This window comes from Anser anser (assembly GCF_964211835.1).
Source record: "Anser anser genome assembly, chromosome: 2".
NCBI classification, from domain to species: Eukaryota; Metazoa; Chordata; class Aves; order Anseriformes; family Anatidae; genus Anser; species Anser anser.
In genome coordinates this window covers 120,439,315-120,460,289 of record NC_139721.1, presented here as the reverse complement: position 1 = coordinate 120,460,289, position 20,975 = coordinate 120,439,315, and the positions used below count along the sequence as shown (strand labels likewise).

At 41.1% G+C, this 20,975-nt stretch overlaps 1 protein-coding gene across 15 annotated transcripts in view; it reads left to right on the top strand.

Moving 5' to 3' along the window:
• RBMS3 (RNA binding motif single stranded interacting protein 3) overlaps nt 1–20,975 on the top strand; it is a gene marked incomplete at its 3' end in the record, with an annotated part of 701,513 nt that overhangs the window by 165,285 nt on the left and 515,253 nt on the right. The window contains exon 1 of one of the 15 annotated variants that reach the window (XM_083823186.1): nt 5,249–5,293. The exons of 12 other annotated variants lie outside the window; for them this stretch is intronic. In XM_083823186.1, coding sequence (XP_083679312.1) covers nt 5,270–5,293 — 24 coding nt within the window. In that variant the 5' untranslated portion in view covers nt 5,249–5,269. Of the gene's footprint in view, nt 1–5,248; nt 5,294–7,087; nt 7,467–7,517; nt 8,263–20,975 lie in introns of those variants that run through there. 2 more of the 15 variants (XM_083823204.1, XM_083823190.1) reach the window with 2 other exon arrangements.

The window sequence follows — 20,975 nt, the reverse complement described above, 5'->3', positions numbered from 1 at the left end:
TCTTTTTAAAACTATATTGGCTAAGTTCTGTGTAAAACGGAGCAGAATTCTCCTGTGATGTTGATTACAACACACACTGTGCACATTTCTTATTTCCAGGGGATGATGACTTAAAAAGTTGTTGAAGCAGAGAGCAGCACACAGGCCTTGATACAGTTTAATGGCAAATCACATTTGTCAAAAGCGCAGATAAGGGAGCCTCGCTCCAAGCAATTTCTATAACAAAAAATGGAACAAAACTTGACCCTGGACTCTGCACCTGCTGATCTCAGTGTGGGAGTTTTGCTTGCAAGAGAGCAGTGGGATCAATCCTTTAATATGAGGGGCTTTGCCAGAGTCTGCCTTTCATGCCCTTCTCCCTCCTGCCAAGGGGGGGAGAATTTTAGCCAAAGATTTATATATATATATATATATACATATATATATATTTTTTGAAGGGGATATGATCAGTTTGGGTTTTGTGAGCTTTTAAAAACCTGAAGCAGAAGCCCACAGCAGCTTGGCAGTACCATAGCATGGTGAAGCACAAAACATGTGTATGCAGTTTACTGGCCTGTAGAAAACCACCAAAGTATTTCATCTGGGCAGTTCCCTCAATTGGCATTACCTTAAGTGACTTTCCTCTTAATTTGAGGGTGGCTGGTTTGTTGTCCTACTTAAACATGCAGATATTTGGGGGGAATAAGCGTTTTGCGGGAGGGTTGGTTCTGTGCTCTTTACATGCAAAATTATTTGCAAGACCACTGCTGTGTGCACAACATGGTCCTCAAGCAAGAGATGTTTGACCATGTCTAATGTAGGCAACGGGGGGGAAAAGAGCTGAAATCAGTGTGTTCACAGGTGAAATCTCAGGTGTTCACAGGATATTGCACCATGCTTATCTGTGTGCTTGGCTTAAAACCAAATCACTTTGATCGCTCTGGAGTGATTTACTTTTAACAGGAAAGCCTGATGAATTTTTAGACTATCAAAGGTAATAACGACTCCTCTGGAATTTCCTATTTTAAGTTTGGACTTTAACTATTTAATTAGCTATTTACTTATAGACCATGTAGCACAAGGCTACAAACCACTGAAGGAGCAGAGACAGAATTCTCTGTACTTACACCAGGAAAAGCTGGAGAAACTTTGCTGAGGAAAGTAAAAATTGGCCAAGCCAACTGTTTGTCATGATCCTTCAGTCACAGCAGCCAGTCCGCTGGTGTCAGATCTATAAAGAACTGCTGGAGTATGTTCAGGGGAACTCCATCTTCGCAGAAAGTACTGGGAGACAAGTGGTTTCCTCCCAGGTCTTCACGAGAGAGGCCCTGCCTGGCCTGAGCAATGCTCATTTGCAGCCTCCAGGCCCTTCTTGCCTCAACAGGACTATGCAGGAGGGAAGGTGGAGGGACAAAGACGCCCTTATGCTGCAGTCTGGTTCCGATCTTCCTCTTCTGTGTGGGAACCCAGGCCTTGACTTTGGTCTAACCAATTTATAAGCAACTGAAAGCACTCTGGAAAGGAAATATATGTGATTTCATCCACCATGACACACTGTAGAGAGTTGAGTTATTAAAATGCATGAGAGTTCCTCTTCTGAGCCAAATCGGGAGCCACAACTCTTCTCTGATCTCAGGCTTGGCAGTAGGTGAGATTTTTGTGACAGTAAGAAAAAATATGGTACCGTACCTGCTTTCCTGTGGTTTTCTGATTTGCAGGCTTGCCAGGTGCCTCCTAGCTGGGACAGCCTCTAAGTGCTGCAGCCTGAGACACGTCCCCAGGGCTCAGCAGGGCTGGTGCCCAGGGACTGCTCCAGCTGCAAAACTGGTTGGAAAGTGAGATCTGGCAGTTTTCAAAGCAGCTTGTAGGCATGGGAAAACAGACTGAAACTGCTCTTTCTCAGGTTGTAGTGGTTACTCGCGAAGTGCAAATATGGCAGAAAATCACCAGTGAAGCTGCCATGACTCCTATGGCAGAGTAGAAGGTACCTGTTTGGAGCTCTTCAGGATTTAACGTTGTGCAAAATCAAGGTTACGTCAAGCTAAGTCAACGCCACGTCTCATCCCTTAGGAAAAGACTTGTAGGAGCTGGTCACAGTGAAGCTGTATTTCCTGGAGTTCCCATCAGGTTTCCCCTACTAAGCAAGTGTTCTCTTGTTGAATTCCAATAGAGCCATGAAGAAATGAACAAAAACTAGAGGAGGGCCGAGACCACTGGCATGAAGTGCTTGTGCTCCTGGCAGGCTCAGAGATGTTTTTCCCTTATACAAACATTTTGCTCCCCCCACCATACTCCTTACCTCAGTTTCCTGGCAGTAAAAGACTAATAAAGTTGTGCTGGTAAACAAGTCATCCTCAAGCACTGCATTGGTGGCCGTGTATGATGGTGAGAGACTTCATGTGTGGTCGCCGTGTGAAAACCTATCATTTCAAGCAACCGCTAGCATAATGCTTGCACTGTAGCTGGAGCTTTGACAACTTACTGGAGACCCCTGCATGCAGCTCCTGCGAGCTTGTTTGAGAAGTCCTGCCCCAGGCACCTCTTGTCTGGCTCTTAATTTCCTCCTTGGGAGACAAGGTGTGTGTGAGAGGAGATGTCAGGCCGGGCTGTTTCAAACTTCAGCGCAATCACGAGCTGCATGAGGCTTTCAGCAGCTTCTCGCCGTGTGCCCGCGGGGAAGGAGTGAGAAGTGTGCGTGCACCCTCGGTGAGCGGAGCAAGCTCCGAGCAGTGGGGTACCAGCAGCGTTTCTGGAGGCACGAGGGGCATTCCCAGCCCATGGCAGTGCCCTGTGATGGTTGGCTGATCCTGGGAAGCTCATGCAGGTAGTGCACGGCTGGCACTGCAGAGGGAAACAGCCCTTCCTTCAAAATCAGACGTGCGTTCTCAGGCTGTGCTGTGGCAGCGGCAGGGTTTCTGTCTTCTCTTTCCGAGACACACAAAAAAGATTAATTAGAGGGAGTTTTAAAATCTTAAAAGGCTTTTTTTATTTTTTTTTCCAGTCAATTTGTAGTGAGGAGTTTGGAGCATAACCCAAGTCTTTCCTGCTGCATTGTTGTGTTCCCAGAAGTGGTGATTAGCAACCAAGATAAGTAGCTGAGGCTTTTCTGCGGAGATGGTGTTCTTGGATGCAAGGCACAGCCATTCCCATGGCAGCACTGTCTGCTTGGTCCCTGCTGCCCAGCACTGGAGCTGAGACACCATTTTCATCGCATCCTTCCTAGCAAATCAGAAATAGGGAGCTGAATGTTTTTATTCGGTAACCTGTATGTAACAAGTAACTTCTTCCTTCTGGCATTAAGGTATTTGCCTTTATTCAGCATAAAGCACTTCAGTGGGCTGCTGAATTACTATTAGCTCCCACTGGAGAGTACATGAAGTATATTCCTTGTGAAGCAAACTTATAACATGCTGTAAGCTCCAAAGCACTGATGCAATATTTATGTTGTTCCACGTTCTTCTGGCAGATTTAAGCATAATATTGTAAACTGGCAGGAGGCTGTTATCATCTAAACTCCTGATTATGTCAGTGTTTTAATTTTAAGTTCTGTTGCACACAGCAATATATCCAGTTACATTATTTGTGTATGATTCCTTTTCTAGAAAGGAGAGCTATTGATGTTAGTGACCTAGGCTGAAATACCCAGTGGTTTTTGTTCTCTTTTTTTTCCCACTTGGAGTGAACTGTGCATGGTTTGGCCTCCATGATCTCAATCATTTATCCAAAAGACTTGTTTTTCAGTGCAATGGCAGGTGGCATCTCTCTCACTGGTAGTGTTACCTGTAACTCTTGCACTGAGATCCTATTAAACTTGGAAGTTTGTAAGGACCTTTCATCATGATGCCTTCAGTTTTAAGCCAGACTAGTTTTTGATTTGCATTCTGCTGGCAGAAACGAGTAGCCACTTCCCCCCATTTGCCTTGTCCTCCCCTTGAGAAAGGTCTATTAGAGCTAATGTGCACTGTGCATGTCAGTCCTCTCTCCTAATAATTTCTTTATTCAGTTTTGCATTTAATGCAGCATGATCTCCAGTTGGCTATGTCAGCCCACAGTCTTAAGAGAGCACTGTAAGCTTTACAGATGATCAGCACCTATGAAACCATTAATTTTCCTAGAACACTGAGCTCCTGTTTAAGCAAGAAAACATCTTTGAAAAGTCTGGTAAATGCAACGCTCTGCAATCTAAAGGAGCTTCATGGATAGTTTTGTTGCCTGATAGCAAAGGGAGTTTCCTGAAGATTCTGAACTTGCTGATATGTCTGTGGGTGCTACTGAAAATCTGGATGTGGGCAATTGCCTGCGTTGTTGATGATAGCTGTGAGACTGATGGGTGTTTTGTATGCCTGAAAGTAATTTTTCTGGTATCTAAAGGTAGGTTGTCCCAAATAGTTGGCCTCATCCTATAAGCAGATGAATTCCTCTAGAATTCAATTTACCTTTATTCTGTCAGTAGAGATAACACGTAGGAGGGTCTGGGTTGAACATCTTTTTCCATTGCATGTGATGCTCATATAAGTAGTACATCTTCAATCAGAAAGTGCACTTAAGTTTTTAACTTAAAGCACAGGTAGAAACTTTTTGCTTCAGTCCTTAATGCTAAGAACATCATTGAAAACTTAATTGCATCAGTGACAGCGTAAGCCCACTCCATAGAAAGCATTTTATCACTTTAGTTCCCTATAAACACAGATTTGTTCTTGGCAGTTAAATATTGAGACTGAAATTTATCCCAGCTAGTTGAGGAATGGTAGCTTCCCTGTGTGGCCAAAGAGGAGAGGTTTCCCTAATCATGTCTCAAGTGGGCTGTATCACCTCTGCAAGTGTCTCTCTCTCCACTGATTGCATCAGCTGCTCTCCTAACTTAAGTGCTTCAGCTCTGAAAGGTAAGGATGAACCATGGGCCTGAGGAAAGATGCATTTTTGTTGTTGTTGTTGATGAAAGTAGGTAAAATACTTACAGTCCAACCAAATACTTTTCATTCCTCTATTTGTTGCTGTGGCTGTCTGTGAATGTCTCTCTTCCTTTCTATTAATGAATACACATGTGCAACTGCCTGCACCCATCTGGCTTTATTCAATAAATGTGCAGGCACAGACGTTTAAATCAAATATTGATACATACAGCCTTTAATATGTAAATTTGTGTTGTGAACAAAACCGTATCTGTCTGTTTTTTCATGGAGAGGCATTTCTTCTGTGGTGACACATTTTTTGATTGCTATTGTATTCTGTCTACAGTGGCACGTGCATTGATGCCTGAATGTCAGAGGGTAGGAACAGTTCCTGAAGTATGTTGGGGAGAGAAATAAAAAAGGTATAAGGAATTTTTGGGTGTAATAATTCTCCCTCTGTTTTGATACCAACTTCCTCCTCATCCAAATGTCTTCTTAGCAATTAGAGACTTAAGGTGCAAGGTGTACTAGAGAGTTCCTAACTGATCCCAAATAAGATCTGCTGGAGAGTAAGATAGGGGGGCGTTAAAAGATGCACCTGTGTACACAGATAAAAGCAAGTATTAAAAGCCTTAGCTTTCAGAATTTGTAACACTGAAAGTAGCAAACTAAGGCCTTGCTTGGCAGGTGCTTAAATGGGTTATAGGACCCTAAGCTGAGTCATGGTAGGGGAGACCCCAGCCCATGGCTGTGGACAGTTGTTGCTGTGTCATTTGTGATCAATTATCGTGCTTGCTAGTAATTCTGAGATCTCCAGGACCCGTGGTTTCAGGAATCCCCTCTCCCTTTTCTCCCTTTTTTTTTTTTTTTTGACAAGAAGTTGTTTGTCAGAAAGTCTACTGGAAAAGCAGGAAGGAGTCAGCTTTGACATTTTTACAGCAGGGCATTGCAAGTAAGTATAGCTTTAATGGGGACAACGCTGCTGTATAGGCGTTAAAGGATGACATGATGAACGAACTGCATGGCTGCGCACACTTCTCTACAGGTTTTAAGCACTGGAAGAGAGCAGGAAAAAGGCCTTTCTTTTAACTTATGGTGTAGTCTGAGCATATTTTATTCTGGGACACGAGTAGGAGTAGCTCCTGTGTGCTCCATCCAGCAGCCCCCACCCCAGGACTGCTCTGCGGGTGCAGCCATCTGTGAAGCTGCCCAGTAGGAAGGAAACGAAGGGCCCCATCCCTGGGGACCACGACTGATGGCTTTTCGGCTGGGGCTCCCAGAAGCAGCTCTGCCACTGCAGACACATAGCATTTATTATGTTTCTAAGGAGAGATTTAGGAGAAATGAAGGTAGGGATGTAAAACTGTAGGGTATGTATGGTTACTCAGTGTCATAAAATGCGAGCTTAAGCTATTCAGTCTGTTAAAATACTTTGGTTTCCTCATCTGACCTCAGAACTCTCAATGGAGAATGCTTGCATGTCACTTATGGCTTTTTTAGTATCTCCAGAAATGTCAGAAACTCTATTAGTTTTTCCAGAGACACATATGCAGAAATAGATGGCATTATTACAGTGGTTTATAGAAAGATTACTGGCTTAAACTACCTTTTTGTCTAGACAGACTCCAGCAGTTGCACTGTGGCCCAAAAGTAACTGTAAAAAATGTATTAAAAATCAGTGTTTTATTTAATGCTGTAAATTGTACTTCAAAACAACTTAAATAGCATTGCCATTATGTACGCAAATGCAAGGAGCAATGTCAATAAGTTGGAAGCTCTGTGGGTTGTGTTTTATGCTTTGTGCTGTGGCAAAGGAATGTATTAAAGAAACCTCTCAAATATACACATATGTTGTAAAAAGTAACTCTATAAAACATCAGGAATTGAAATGCTTGCAGTAAGTGTTCTGTGGGGTTATGCTGCCTTCATAAAAAGGTTGTCAGCACAAAGAGACTAATTCCAGCCTTAAATTAACCAGCTCAGGGGAGCACATTTTGGTACTGAGTGGCAAGGCTTGTGAATCACTCCTGGAACATTTGCCCCGTGGATGGAGGAAGAACATGGTCCATAAAGTTCACAATGGGTCTGAAAAGCAGAAATGTGCATTGGAATCCTATTGCGTTTGTTGGCGAAACTCAGCAGCAGGGAGTCTGTGGTTCATCAGCTCTGCCTTCCTTTAAAAAAAAAGGGGGGGGGGGGGGGGGAAGAAAAGCACTGGGGAAAAAAAAAACACACATGGGGGAAGTTCCTCTCATCCTGTGCCCTTTTTTCTTCTGTTTTCTCACAGGTTTTATTGTTGTCCTGGGCAAAGTCTTAAGCTTTGAATTGTACAGAAATGTTTTCTGAAGAGCGGTGCCCAGATAGGAGGGGACAGGGCGGGCAGCCCAGCTCTCAGGTTCAATGTGTTCCAGATGCCCCCAGCACCTCCGGGTGGGAATGGCATCTCCTCCCTTCCTCCTCCTTTCCCGCTGTGTGGGTTGTGGTGTGCTTAAACTACTCCTCAGCCCTCGGAGGAGGCTTTCTTCAGGTCCTTCCCTCAGAAAACACAGCTTTTGTGGGGACTTGCCGCTCTCGCCACGGCTTCCAAAGAGCATGGTAATAATCAGAAACGTGAGACTTCCTTCCGTAATGCATCAGAGATTTTTCCTAATTCTCTTAAAAAGTTCTATCACTCTTGCACGTAGCAAGTTGGAGAATGGTATTTGATCAACGTTATTTTGTTTCAAGAAAAACCAAGGCTCAACAGGGTTTTTGCACTCTGCTCTTTGTCCTAGGAAATAATCACCTACCTTTACTGTTCCGTTTTAACGCTACTTTTAACCACTTCTGCGCGTGCAAATATGTATTAAGCAATACGATGCCTGTTAACTAGGTGTTCATGAGCTGTGATAGATTACTTTTAATGGCTGGTATTTACCTACTCCATCAAATGCTCTTTGATAGGCTGTGGCTACGTGAAAGACGGAGCTTAACTTCACCGAGGCAGAAAGCAGGGAGCGCGTCCTGAGAAGTTAGAGGGCTCGGCCGGATTATTAGGAGCGCCGGTCTATCGGCCTCTCGTGCTTTCTGTCTCTATCTGGCTGGCCTATTGCCATCTTCATGCCAGTCTCCATGGTAACTTCTTTAAGGATAAAATAACAGAAATGTGAGTTAGCCGCCTGCCCACAGGAAAGCTGCCACAGTCCCGGTGCCAGAGCCCCGGTGAGACGCGGCCCCGGCACGCGCATTCCAGCAGGGCTGGGCAGGTTTCTACAGCTGCTTCCAGTTAAAGGTGAAATCTCTCCTTCCCCACTAGCCTGGCTGGAGAATGTCTCCTTAGCTGTTCTCTCGCACGCTTGGAAACACCCCTGGGTAATTCTTCCATGGATTGCTCTTCCCCTCCTGTTTGCAGGTTTGCGTGATTAATTTTACATTTTAAATGGCTTTGTCAATAAAAGCTTCAGTTTTCAAATGAAACATTAGCTGGTAACTGGGGAAATGTTACAGGAAAATGTTTACCAACAGTTGCTAGTAAATTAACGAGTTTGCTATGCCGCAGTTACATAGGAAATGGCAGTATAAAAAATGATTAAGAGGGCAAGGCTGTTTATTAGGAATAAAGCACCTGAGTCCTGTCCTTTACTTGGCTGCTGGAGCTGTTGCATGACCTTGGGCAAAGTCATTGTATAGTTCAGTGTCTGTTTCCCTACATGTGAAAGAAACAATTGGTTGTAGAATCACAGAATGGTTTGGGTTGGAAGGGACCTTAAAGAACACCTCTTTCTAACCCCCTGCTATGGGCAGGGACACCTTCCACCAGACCAGGTTGCCCAAAGCGCCATCCAGCCTGGCTCTGAATGCCTCCAGGAAGGTGGCATCCACAGCTTCTCTTGTCCACTTTCTTAAATTATTCTGAAGATGACAGGTGAGCTGCAAAGTTGGGCCATGTTGGCACCTTTTGGGGTCCTTAAAAACTGTTTTTCATTTTTGTGGTACTACTTCAGGAAATGACCTGTCCTTGAATCCCACCCAACATACTGAGCGTAGCAGTAAGCAGTAGAACTAGGAGCTATAGATGTTTAAAATGCACTTTTTTTCTAAAAAAAAAAAAAAAAAAAAAAAAGTAGATTTCTTGTAAGCGTATTGCTGGCATTACCCTTTCTTCACAAGAAACATCAGTAGAAACCAGAACTCTCTTGTTCCAAGCTCCCTACCTGAACTTCAAAAGAGAATTCCATGAACCACTCAGTCTAATTAGATGAGACAAAACCTTGTTAAGAAATGTTGTTATCCCATTCTGGAACTGTCTGCATGTCACACGTGAAATGTGATAGACCTGGAAGGTGAGGGTTATGGTGCTGAGAGTCTTTAACTGAAAAATAACCCTCTCCTTTGGGGTTATTGGGAGTTGGAGGGCTGCTGGGGTCAAGAGTTCTCATTCTGAAACAAGTTTTAAAAGTGCTTGTTCTCCTCTTTGCATTTAGGGCTCAAATTCTTCTCAGCTACCTCTACCTCCTCCCCCAGCATGAGCAGAAGTCTCAGAGTTCCTTCAGCAAAGTCAATGATTTAGGTAGCTATTTTGAAAATGTTATTGTCTCGAGAGCCTTTTGTTGTGGTATATTGAAACAGTTGACAAGTGGAGGGATCTAGATCTCACTTTTGTCTCACTTTCTTGAGGTGTCATATGTAAAACAATGTAGCCCTTGAAGTTTGAACGTCCTTGCCTATGTGTTGTAACCCTTGCACAGCCAGGGCGTGCAGCCTTGGCAGCCCCTGAGTCTGGTGTGGGACAAAAGGGCGTGTAACAGGTTATCGTAGTTCCCCTTCTCGTCCTGAGTGCCCTTGGTAGCAGCTACTAACGAAATAAGGAGAAGAGGTAATGAAGTGGTCCTTCACCTTCTCTCTCGCATGCATTCTTTCCTACAAGGTAGGAAGCAAAGACTTTGAAGTGACCCTGACAAAAGGGAGCATGCACAAACTCCTCTACGGAACATAAGGAGCCTTCCTCACAGCCACCCTCCTCTCTTTTTCTTGGGATGCCTTCTGCTGAATCTTGTCAAAACTGGAAAGTATTTCAATAGGGCCAGTATAATAAATCTAGTGTTTTAGCAGGTGCTACCCTTGTGCATCCTTCACCCTTGTGCTGAGTAGTGGGCGTTTATTTAAAATGTTGGTGAGACATGCTATTATTTCACCTCGGTGAAATGAGACGTGGTATCATTAATTGTGGGTTGTTGACAAGATTTTTGTGGAAACAGCAGAGAGATACGTTGTGCTGTGTGGAAAAATTTAATGTATAAATAGAAAACTGAGTGGAAGCCTTTATTTTGGCATTCATGGAAACAGGTGAAAAGAGATTTTGAATGCAAATACGTATAAAAATAAGGTGTTCTGAATGAATAATTTAGCTTCCTGTGGGAGTGTATGAAATTGATCATTTGCTCAGCATCCCCAATTTGGAAATTGCTGTGTTGTATCAGCCTGACAACAACATTGCATACTCCTCTTACGTTGGTGTCAAAAGGCAATCATTGGTCAGAGATCATAAATATTCACGCAAACAGACGGAAATATAGCATTTACTTTTTGGATTGGCTTCTTTATGGTAACTGGTTCAACTGTCTCCACTCAGGATGAACCGTGCAGAAGGGAGTTGTGGCAGGGGGAATCTCTTCACTCTCCTTGTTGTCTATTAGAGAAGACAGGTTTCTTTGATAGCAAAAAGCTGGATCCAGTCCCAAACCTGCTTCTCCTGCAGAAGGGCTGTCTCCCTGCAGTGACTGGTCCCCTCCTGTGATAGCTTAATTTTTCTTCTGAGAACACTCTTCCCAGTGAGCTGTGCCCTGGAAATGCAGCATGGCTCTTTTCTGGCAGGTCTCTACAGAGCCAAGGCAGACAAATAACATCTCTAGGCTTGGCTATTCATGGCATAGTTCGCACTGCAGAGCGTCCAGACCACCAGACCGCTGAGTCTTGAACAGATCTATTAGTTACTGCCAGAAAAGTCCTGATGACATTGCTGTAAACACAGCTGTCTTGCTACATCTTGCTACGTTCTGGGAAGGAGTTCCTTTCTTGCAGATTGTTGGGAAAGGGTGATTATTTGCTAATTTAAAGATATAAACAAAACTGATACTCTGATCAACAATGGTGATAAGAAAATAAATAAAAAACCCTGCAAAAGTAAATAAAAAGGCTCATTGTCCTTAATATTAAAGACAGTTGCCATCTTGCAAACAGAGCACAGGAACCAAATGAAGTGTTTTATTGTTCATTTGTTTCATACAACAGTAAACAGTTTATTTTTTTACATCTGTGCTGAAAATGGTAAATTCCTCCTTCTTGGGATGTTTGCTTCTGATCAAGTGTACATGTTAGGCAGATACATTTATTGATGAGTGGAGTGTTTCAGGTAATACTAGGGTGCCCGTCTGAGCATTTTGTACTTGTCTCCAGTGCATTCTTCTTTTGCTGGAGAGAATTGTTCTCATGCTATCATGTTCTGCTTCTCAAAGTATCCTGCTCTGAGGTATGTTCTTGTTTTGTCTTGCCCATAATTAATGGCACGCAGTACTGTTTGCAAAATTAAAGGACTCTGAGTTCACCTTAGCAGTTATTTACTGTCACCTCAGTTACTTTACTTCATTATCTGTTTTGCCAAGTAATGTCTGTGGGTGTGATCATGTGGAAAAACCTACTTGTCACCTCTTTAAGGTTGGTGCACAAATCCCTGTGCGTAATGGCCACTTATCCTTGTTCTGTAGCCTATAAATGTGCTACTAGGCACAGGAGAAAAAATGGGTACACCCCGCCGGGATGTCGTCCCTAAGAGAAAAGCCAGTTGGTGACTGCTTCTGAAGCTTTCTGCTGAACACTGCTAATCCAACTTCCATTTCTGCTCTCCTGCTGCTGATGCTTCTGCTACTACAGGAGTTGTTGCTACTTTCTGGTTCTCTACTTCAGGGCTTGCCTTAATGTCTTGGGACCATTCAAGGACACTCAGCAGCCCCCATGCAGGCAAATAAATAGGAGGAAGAAAATTGATTCCCTTCCTCTGCGACATAGAACTGTCTGGTTAAAATAGCAGCACGTGACACCATTCTCCTCCAACATCCCCAGAGTGACTGAGGGATCTGCTGGGAAGATATTGATGTAGAGCAGGACCTCCAATAACTTGTTTGGGTACTGTAAGTGAGAGATGAGGAGATTCAACAAAGATCTCCAAAGACCAAAGAGAAATTGTAACACCACTGTACCCTATGTATAGAATCATAGGATGGCTTGGGACCTTAAAGCTAATCCAACTCCAACCCCCTGGAGTTAGTGGCCAAAAGTTGCCTGCTTCATGTGTTTGTCTTCATGCCAACTACATATCCTGAAGAGTAATGCACAAGGGAAACATTGCTGACTGAGCTTAGATGTAGGGCTTTGGGGGTTGAGGGTTAGGTCCTGATCTCCCTCAAAGTCATACAACAGCATAAGGGGTTGCTCAAACTTGTTCTGTCCCTGTTTCACCTCTGTAAAATGAAGATGGGTGGGCAAAACCAGCTCACGTCCATCAAATCTGCTAGAACTACGAAGTGTCTGTGTTAAAGGTAAATATTTCCTTTTGTATTCACATTATGGATTTCCTTAATGCATATTCAGTACCTAATCTTTTGAAATTTATTTCAAATAGATAGGAGCACTACATGAAAAAGGATTTGCACACAACTCTCAAATGAAATTTCTATTGCAAATGATAGAGTATGGGGTTTTAGAAATTAGAGGTAGCGGAGATTTTGTACCTGATTCAATACAGTACCCTGTATTTTTTTTGCCTAGACTGTGGTCATTTGGTTTTCCAGCACTATTTAATGCATCTGTACAATCTGGACACTCATTTTAACCCAGGTACCTTTTGTTGAGATCAGTCTGCATGGCACTATTTACATCCAGCAGAACTTGAATACTTTCATAAGATTTCACAATGGCATTTGACAAATGTGGCACTAAAATTCAAATCTGTTATGTCTGCCGAGTTCCCATCATCACATTTTGGAGGTGGGGGGAGGAAGATCTGTCGAATGTAACAGTGATTGTTATGATTTGTTCCTAAGTGATTCAGCTGCCTGGAAGTTGTGAGTTATTTTCCTTCATAATTTTAGGATGTGTTTTTCCCCTGTTCTAACTATTCTCTGCATTTTTTTTTTATAAAGAAATGGCTTTAGACTTGAAAGTATGTGTTTCATAACTGTCATCTGATTAATTGTCATTTGCTTTACTTTGTTCCTTTGGCGTATCCTCGTGACTTTATAACCTGAGTAATCTTTGATGCATGCTCAAAACTCATTCACTTCAGTTGACTTAAGTGTAAGTAGATGCTTTAAAGGCTTTGCTGCAGCAAGATCTCAGTCACCAGTGGCCTGAGAGATTCATTAGTTAAGTTCTTTAAATACCATAAAATGCGTGTCAGAAAGCTTATCCTTAATCTGTGGTTTGGCTAAGAGAAGGTTTTAGCTTTCATTTTGAGGGGATTTTTTTTTCTTTTCTCCTCTTTACTGCTTTGAAAATGCTTGATATTTATAAATGGAGCAGAGTTCTAAAAATTCCACTGTCCTTGAAAGGAATGTTCTGAATTCCCCTGTGTTTCCATCGCACAGATGCCCACTTTATTGCAGGTTAGGTGGCACTTCAAAGCTCTAGCTTGTGAAACTGTTGGCTGGAAGTCACACGAGAATTTTTGTTCTAAGTTTTAATGGGAGTCAGAATCAGATTTAGGTTTTGTCAGATTCTAAAAATTAAGAACAAAACAAAACAACAACAAAAACATAGACCATAACTGCTTGTTTCATGCCAGCATGTTTTATGATGTTGTTTCATCTTCTGGTTGGGAGTGGGGATATGGTCTGCCACCCTATACACAGCTACGCGGTAAAATCCCAGGAACCAGTATTTGCTCTCCTCAACGATCCGCTATTGCTTAGAGCCCTGTTCCCAACACTAATGTCAGTGGGAGTTTTAATGAGGTAAAAGTTTCATGATTTGACTCATTGACTTTTAGTAATACTGCTTGAATGAGAAGTGTTGAATTCTCCCACAGCTGGGATAGTCCTATGCTTTTTTATGATGATAAATAAACTTTTTTTTTTTAAACTATCTGTGTAAAAATCATGTTGTAGTAGTTTTACTCATCTTAAGCAGATCTACCTTTCTCTGAGGAAAACCATGCCTTTGAATTGTTTTGTGGTCAATGGCATTAGAAAAACAGGTTGTCTTGGAAAAACACGTTTGCCAGTGTTATGCATTGGAAAGTGATTTTTTCCATCCTACCACTCATATTCTGGTGCTGATGAAAATTACAGCCATTAAGTTTGTCTGCTTTGTCTCAGCTCAACTAGCATTTTACTGCTAGTTTGTCACTAGATCAGAATACTTCTACTTGCCTTTTTCCAAGGAAGAATGCAAGTAGAATCGATTAACATTTTGCTGTAACAAGAAGCAAGGATGCTCTTCCTTTAAATGTGATCTCTGCATATTGCTATGAAGTCAACCATAATTTCCTCAAAAATCAACATGCTATGGAAGCCAAATATGGTTTCCTTCTTACTCCTTGCATTGTCTGAAGACATGGCAGTTGTTGCAAGTAGGATAGAGAAAACACTGTAGCCAGGAAACCTAGTCTTTATGTGGGGGTGTGTTAAAAAATGTTAGATTTCCCAGGTTTGCATAATATAACCAAGACAAAGCATGTGGAAGAAAAAGAACTGTAAGAATGTTAATATGGCTCCAAATGCAGAAACATATGGAGCCAATCATTGGCACTGCCTCAACACAACTGGGAATGGAAATTAGCATTTTTCTCAGAAAAAATATGGGATATTTTTTCCTACAGTCTCCCTAATTTTTGTTGCATTTTTTTTCTTATATAACAGCAGGGATATTTTCGAGAGGAAGGCAAGGTACTTTGCCTTCAATATTACTTTCTAGTCTTGTTTTTGAATGTCCTAAAAACAGGAGAATTATAGGCATGGTCTTGTGTGCAAATTAAAAAAAAAAGTGGACTTAGTACAGAGTTGAGCATATTCTCTAACATCGACACATTCTACCATGGTGTACACTGGGGGAGAAATGGCTAATATTTTTTCTGGAAAAAAATGCTGATATTTATAAGGTAGTACCTGACAGATTGCAAGTTTAAATTATATTTGGGTTGTGATGTGTTGTCTTTGATTTTTAACATGGATCTGTATTTCAGTTCAGTGAGGTGATGAATCACTTTTGAAAATAAGGTTTTATAAAAATAAAATTTAAATGCTTTTAAAATCTTATATTTTGATATTAAGAATCCTCTGACATTAACAAAAATATACACAGTAACTTCAAAAAATAACTGTGCTACAGAGAAGTGATTGCTTGATTACTTTTCTTGTTTTACATTCTTCTCTCCATCACTTCTGATTTTAGAATTGTTTTGAGTGGAGAGAGGAGTGCTTTTTTTCTTCCTACAGTACCTGTAATTTTAAAGATTTCTTGCTCTTTTTCCTTTGTAAAAAACTTTATAAAACAAAACTTTACTTTTTATTACTTTTATTATTTTGTTTACCTTCTTTTACTGTTACTACTACTACTATTTTGATTATTCCCTCGTGAACCAAGCAAGCACATACTTAAGTTTATACAGAGTGACTTAAACATACATAGAACTGTTTGCTCAAATATCACCATCTGTAAGCACCAGCCGTGTAAGGACCATATTTTGTAAATATAGGTAGTATTTCTTGAACTCTTTGTCTTCAGTTGGCAAGCTCTCTGAGTTCCCAGTGAAAACTGCTCATCCCCATCATGGCCGACAACAACACTGGAAACAGAACTTAAACAACTTTATGTAAAATGGTTAAATATAATCCATATATGGTATGGTTTTTTTTGTTTGCTTTTTTTTTTTTTTGGTGTGTCTTTGTTTTGTCATTGTGTTGGAGGGGAAAAGTAAAGAGGCTGACTGCCATTTTTGTAAAAATTGAACTCAAGCTCTTTCGGGAAAAAGTGCTGGAAGGCTGTAAATTCCTTATTGTTTAAACTCACCAACTGAAGTGCAGTGCAGGTTCTCCCGTGTTGGTAAGCAGCAGCCACAACTGGCATCTCCCATGCACGCCAAGCCTCAGTGGGCGGCTTGTCTTCTGAACCCTGCTGTATGTTCGTTGGCTGGACTGGAAAGTTTCCAGGTCTGAAGCAGTTGCAAAGGAAATTGCTGCTGGGTTTTCAGTTACATGGAGCGTAAGAACTGGTTGGATTTTATTTATTTATTTTCTTTACGTGGAAAGAGCCAGTTTTGTCAAAATCAAAGTGTTTATGGAAACATACCTTTTTTGATGGAATTTTGTTGGGAAAGAGCCAGGTAGAATTCCTCATCAAAATACAGTGCTAGTGCATGTATAAACTTGAATATGTCTTGAACATGAAAGGCACTAGTTGCGAGCCATCCTCTTATGCTGCTTACTTTCCCAGTTCCTGTCCATAAAATGACTTCATGGCTCTGAGACAGAGGTTGCATCCAGGCTGTTAGCCTTCATGGTGACCACTTGACCTGTTCCCCAAGATCCATTTTGAAAATGTTTGTGCTTCTGGCTACCAAAACATCTAGTGGCTGTGAACTGTACACTTGAACTGTGTGCTTCCTGAAAAAGCTGTTTCTTCTGCTGGATTTAAGTCTGCTGATTAACTTCTGTGGACAGCCTCTTATCCTTGCATTCCTTGTTGTCTCTCCGCATCACTCATGTTTTCTTTTATAGACCTTTAGCACCCTCTTCTCCGGGTGTTGTCTTTTCCTCAACATGGAAACTGTTTCACATCTCTGATCACTTGCATTGCCTCCTCTGTAACTTCTCTAGTTTGCTTATGGTTATCATGAGATGAAGTGTCCAGATAGCCAACTACTATTTCAGATGTGGTTGCAGCATAGCCCATAAGGGTCCTTTGTTCTTGTTTAATAAGCCTTAAATAATTCATAATATTTTGTCACTGTAGAGGCTATCTCTTTTCCTAGCCCAGGGCTCAGTCCCCCCGTCCCGGGGACCCCTATGCCACTGAGCTCAGAAAGGATGATCACGAAGCGCTGCTATTTATCAGTGACAGAATTCAGATTTTGCAGGAAATAGCCACCCACTTTCTAGCAGTGGAACTCATTAAAAACAGTAGGTTTGCAATTTCTCATTCCTCTTTTCTATGCGTCCCTTACTCTAATAACCCTGACGGTAATCTGATCCTTTCTAAAGAGCACAGTGTTGATGATGCTGATTTTTCTTTCTTTATTTCTGTCCCAAAATCAGATAGTTCTCAACAGCACCTGGCTTTTGCTGGCATATAAGAAGGGAAACAATTCCCATTTAAGGCCACATAAAAATGTCAGCTTTTGAATAGAAAAATAGGTTCTGTTTTTCTTCTTTATTTTGTTTAAACATTGATGATTCTGACTACCAATGGATCACAGAATGGTTGAGGTAGGAAGGAGCCTCTGGAGGCCATCTGGTCCAACCCCCCCTGCTCAAACAGGGACACCTAAGGCCAGTTGGCCAGGCCGCTTTTGTAGAACATGGCCTCTGGTGAGCCAGCCGCTGCCCCAAGTTTTATGTCATCCACAAATTTTCTGAGGGTGCGCTCTGCCCCCTCATCCAGATCATTAATGAAGATGTTAAACAGGACTGGACCCACTATTGACCCCTGGGGTACTCTGCTCGTGACTGGCCTCCAACTAGACTTTGCACCACTGACCACTGCCCTCTGGACTCAGGTGCTCAGCCAGTTTTTGATCCACCCTACCGTCTGCTCATACAGCCCATACTTCAACAGCTTCTCTGTGAGGATCTTACGGCGGACAGTATCAAAGGCCTTACTGAAGTCCAGGAAGACAACGTCCACTGCTCCCCCCTCATCCATCAGGCTGGTGATTTCATTCTACAAGCTTATCAGGTCAGTCAGGCATGACTTCCCCGTGGTGAATCCATGCTGACTGCTGCTGATGATGAGGAGAATGTCCTGTCTCCTCTTCCTAGTACTGACAAAGTGTCTGATTTTTCTGTGGGGAGATAACAGCTCTGCTTATCCAAATCGTTGTATCTTATCAATCACAGTGAAAACAAGTCAAACACATATATATATATGTTCTTAAGCATGTCTCTACATTTTATAGCACACTAACATAAATTAAGGCAATGTTTTTATTATCCAAAGAGTCCTCTCATGGTTCTGTGAGGTTTAAATTGGACTAATTATCATTTAAGACTATTTTTCTGTCTGTAATGAAAATTTTTCCACCAATCCAGTTCTATTGTTGTATTTGGTCTCTTGACAAAGTAAGATGCTGAAGAAGAAATTCTTTCATTTTATAAAATGATTACTGAATGTGACACATTTCTTTTCCTCCAAAATTAGCTTTAACTAGAGGCAATTTTCTTGAAGGAAACCCCAGAAATTAATTTGAAAATAGAACCTTTTTAATATCAGTAGGTTGTACCACAAATAATGGCAGGGAAATCAGTAGAAGTAACAAAAATGAAGAAAACTAACCTCTAAAGTACTGTTTAAATTCAAATTCTCAGCTTGAGTAAATCAAAACTGCTGTGCTGAGGTGATATGATCTATTTTCACTTAAAACTATTCTATCTCAATCAATGGAAATATGCTATTTGTGCAGGCTGGCTACCAGGGTATTACGGTGATTGTCCTAGGAAAATAGTTACCTTTTTGATTCAGCAGTGTGCTTAAATACTTGAAACTAAAATTAGGAAAATAATTGAAGTTATAGTGGCCCAATTTATTCCTGCTTGCAGTGAAGAATGACAAATCAGAGGAGAACTTGCAAAATTTTAATCCAGGCTTCTCTTAAATTCCGGTGTTTTGGCTCCAGAGCTCTGGGCAGGAATGAAGAGTAGTTTTCTTTCTATTGAAAGGCTGTTTTCTATGCCAAAGTATTTCCTGCAAAAGGAGAAGTATGATGGAGTCCTCTGAAGTTCTTGTGAAAGTGGTGTCTGACCTCACCTTCTGAGCTTCAGTGGGTCATTTCAAGTCGAGAGGAGCTTTCCAACGTGCTGTAAATAAACAACAAAGAATCAAAGGACTCAAGCTATGCCAATATAAACTGCATGCCCTATACCACCTGTATTGATTACATTGTTCTCTAAACCCATAGACATTTGACACCTTAGTCAGCTTTCACCAACTTGTACATCAATTCTTTTTGACATAACTTCCAGCATAGATAGGGTGCAACACGTAGAAGGATGCATCAACAAAAATATGAGAAAGGCTTTACAATTTGCTTTTGGAGAAGGGGTCAGTAACTCCTTTGATATTTTCTTTTCTCCCTTCTGCATGGTTCATCACATTCCCTGAAAGGACGTTGTATGTTGTGCAGATAAATGAAATAGTGATAACAAGGTCTCATCACTTAGCTCTAGTAACTGGTTAAAATAAACCCAAACCCTCCAACACTGAATGGGTCCGTTTCCAGCAGAGGAAGAGCACAAGTGCTCTTCATGAGCCTTTTAAGGCTTTGTAAGTCAAACCCATAAGAATATATTGCACTAACGAGTTACACAGTCCTTTGATAGGCAATATATTTATTATTATTTTTTTTAATGCAGGGTGATATAGATCACATCGTTAGGTATTGGTATATCTTAGCCTCATCATTTTGTTCATGGTACAAAGTGCTCTGTGAACAAGGAATTTCTCTACTCTTAAGTGACGGCTGCTGCAGCTGGCAGGGTGAGGTGTTGAGGAGCAGCCGCATGAGTTCAGGATCTGTGACCCAGAGTTTTTGCCAAGGCTACTGGTTACTCTACAGTTAGTAGAACAGAAATTATAAGTTCATATCGCATCCACATCTCAGTTCGTATTATTTGATTCAAGTTAAAGTAAGATTACCTTATTTCTAAACTTTACAATTATTTCTGTTTAGTAGCTTGCAACATTTTTTTTTTGATTTCAGTTTTACAGGATTTTTCATATTTCTTACTCCGAGGGCTATCATGATAACATTGATGTTTTATTATTAAAAATACTGAAAATATAAATAGTTTTATAAACAGTTTATATTTTTTTATTAAAAAGTATCAACAATTTCTGCAAGATTCACTTTTGAAAGAAGTCTGGTTTGTAAACTATTTTTCATGAAAATTTGTCACCTAGAGCTAATAGTGATCTAGTTAGTGGTATATGGTTTTTATCCCAGCTCTCAGTTAAAACATTAAGCTTTTTCAAAGTCATATTGCACTTTGCCTGAAACAAGCCTTTCTTTTCTCTCCTTTTCTTGTCTGTTAGACATTGAAGGAAGAAGGACTAACCTAGGAAGATTAGTAAGATCATTAAATCTGGACTGGGGAAGTATCAGAGCCAGTGCAGCCTCTGTTTATTCCTTCCCTTCAGGATTACAGATGCTTTTTTCACAGCTAGAGTCCATAGGACAGGGAAACTGATAAAGATGGGGAAGACAGAACAATTGAGCAATTTTTTGTACAGTAACATAATCCCTGCTTTAGTAATCCTTAATTATATCAATGTGCTTTAAAAACAATTTGTTTTCTTGCTGCCCAATGAGGTCCTTACGTAATAATACCACATTGCACCCCAGTTGCTGGCTGTGTAGAAATCACAAGATGAGTCAGTGCAAGCATCAGGAAAAGTCACTGGGTCTTGTTCTTCTGTCTACTCCTACCTAGTGATTTCTCAACTAAGGCCTCAATTTTTTTTTCTGACTGTAAATAAATAAAACTGGACTAACAATGCTAGTAATGCAAGTCCATTTTAGCTCAGTTTTCTGTCGAAAAAAAAAAAGAAAAAAAAGAAGGCTGAGGTCTGACTTGAAAAACACCTCAAGGTGAAGTAGGTTATTAAGTGAAAATGCTTGACTGGAGGAAATAGCAAGAAAGGGGAGGAACTGTCTAATTCAAATGTGGAAACATTTTGTCCTGTTTACTATTCCTGCAGTCCAAGCTTCTTTTCATTCTTTTCATCTTACTGGTTCTTCCAGTTAAACTTCTTCTTCTTTTACTACTTATTATTTTAATTCTCCCCTTTCCTTATACTCATTATGTTTTCCTCCTTTGATAATTGATTGCTTAAAACGGAGGTGAGATAATTTGGATG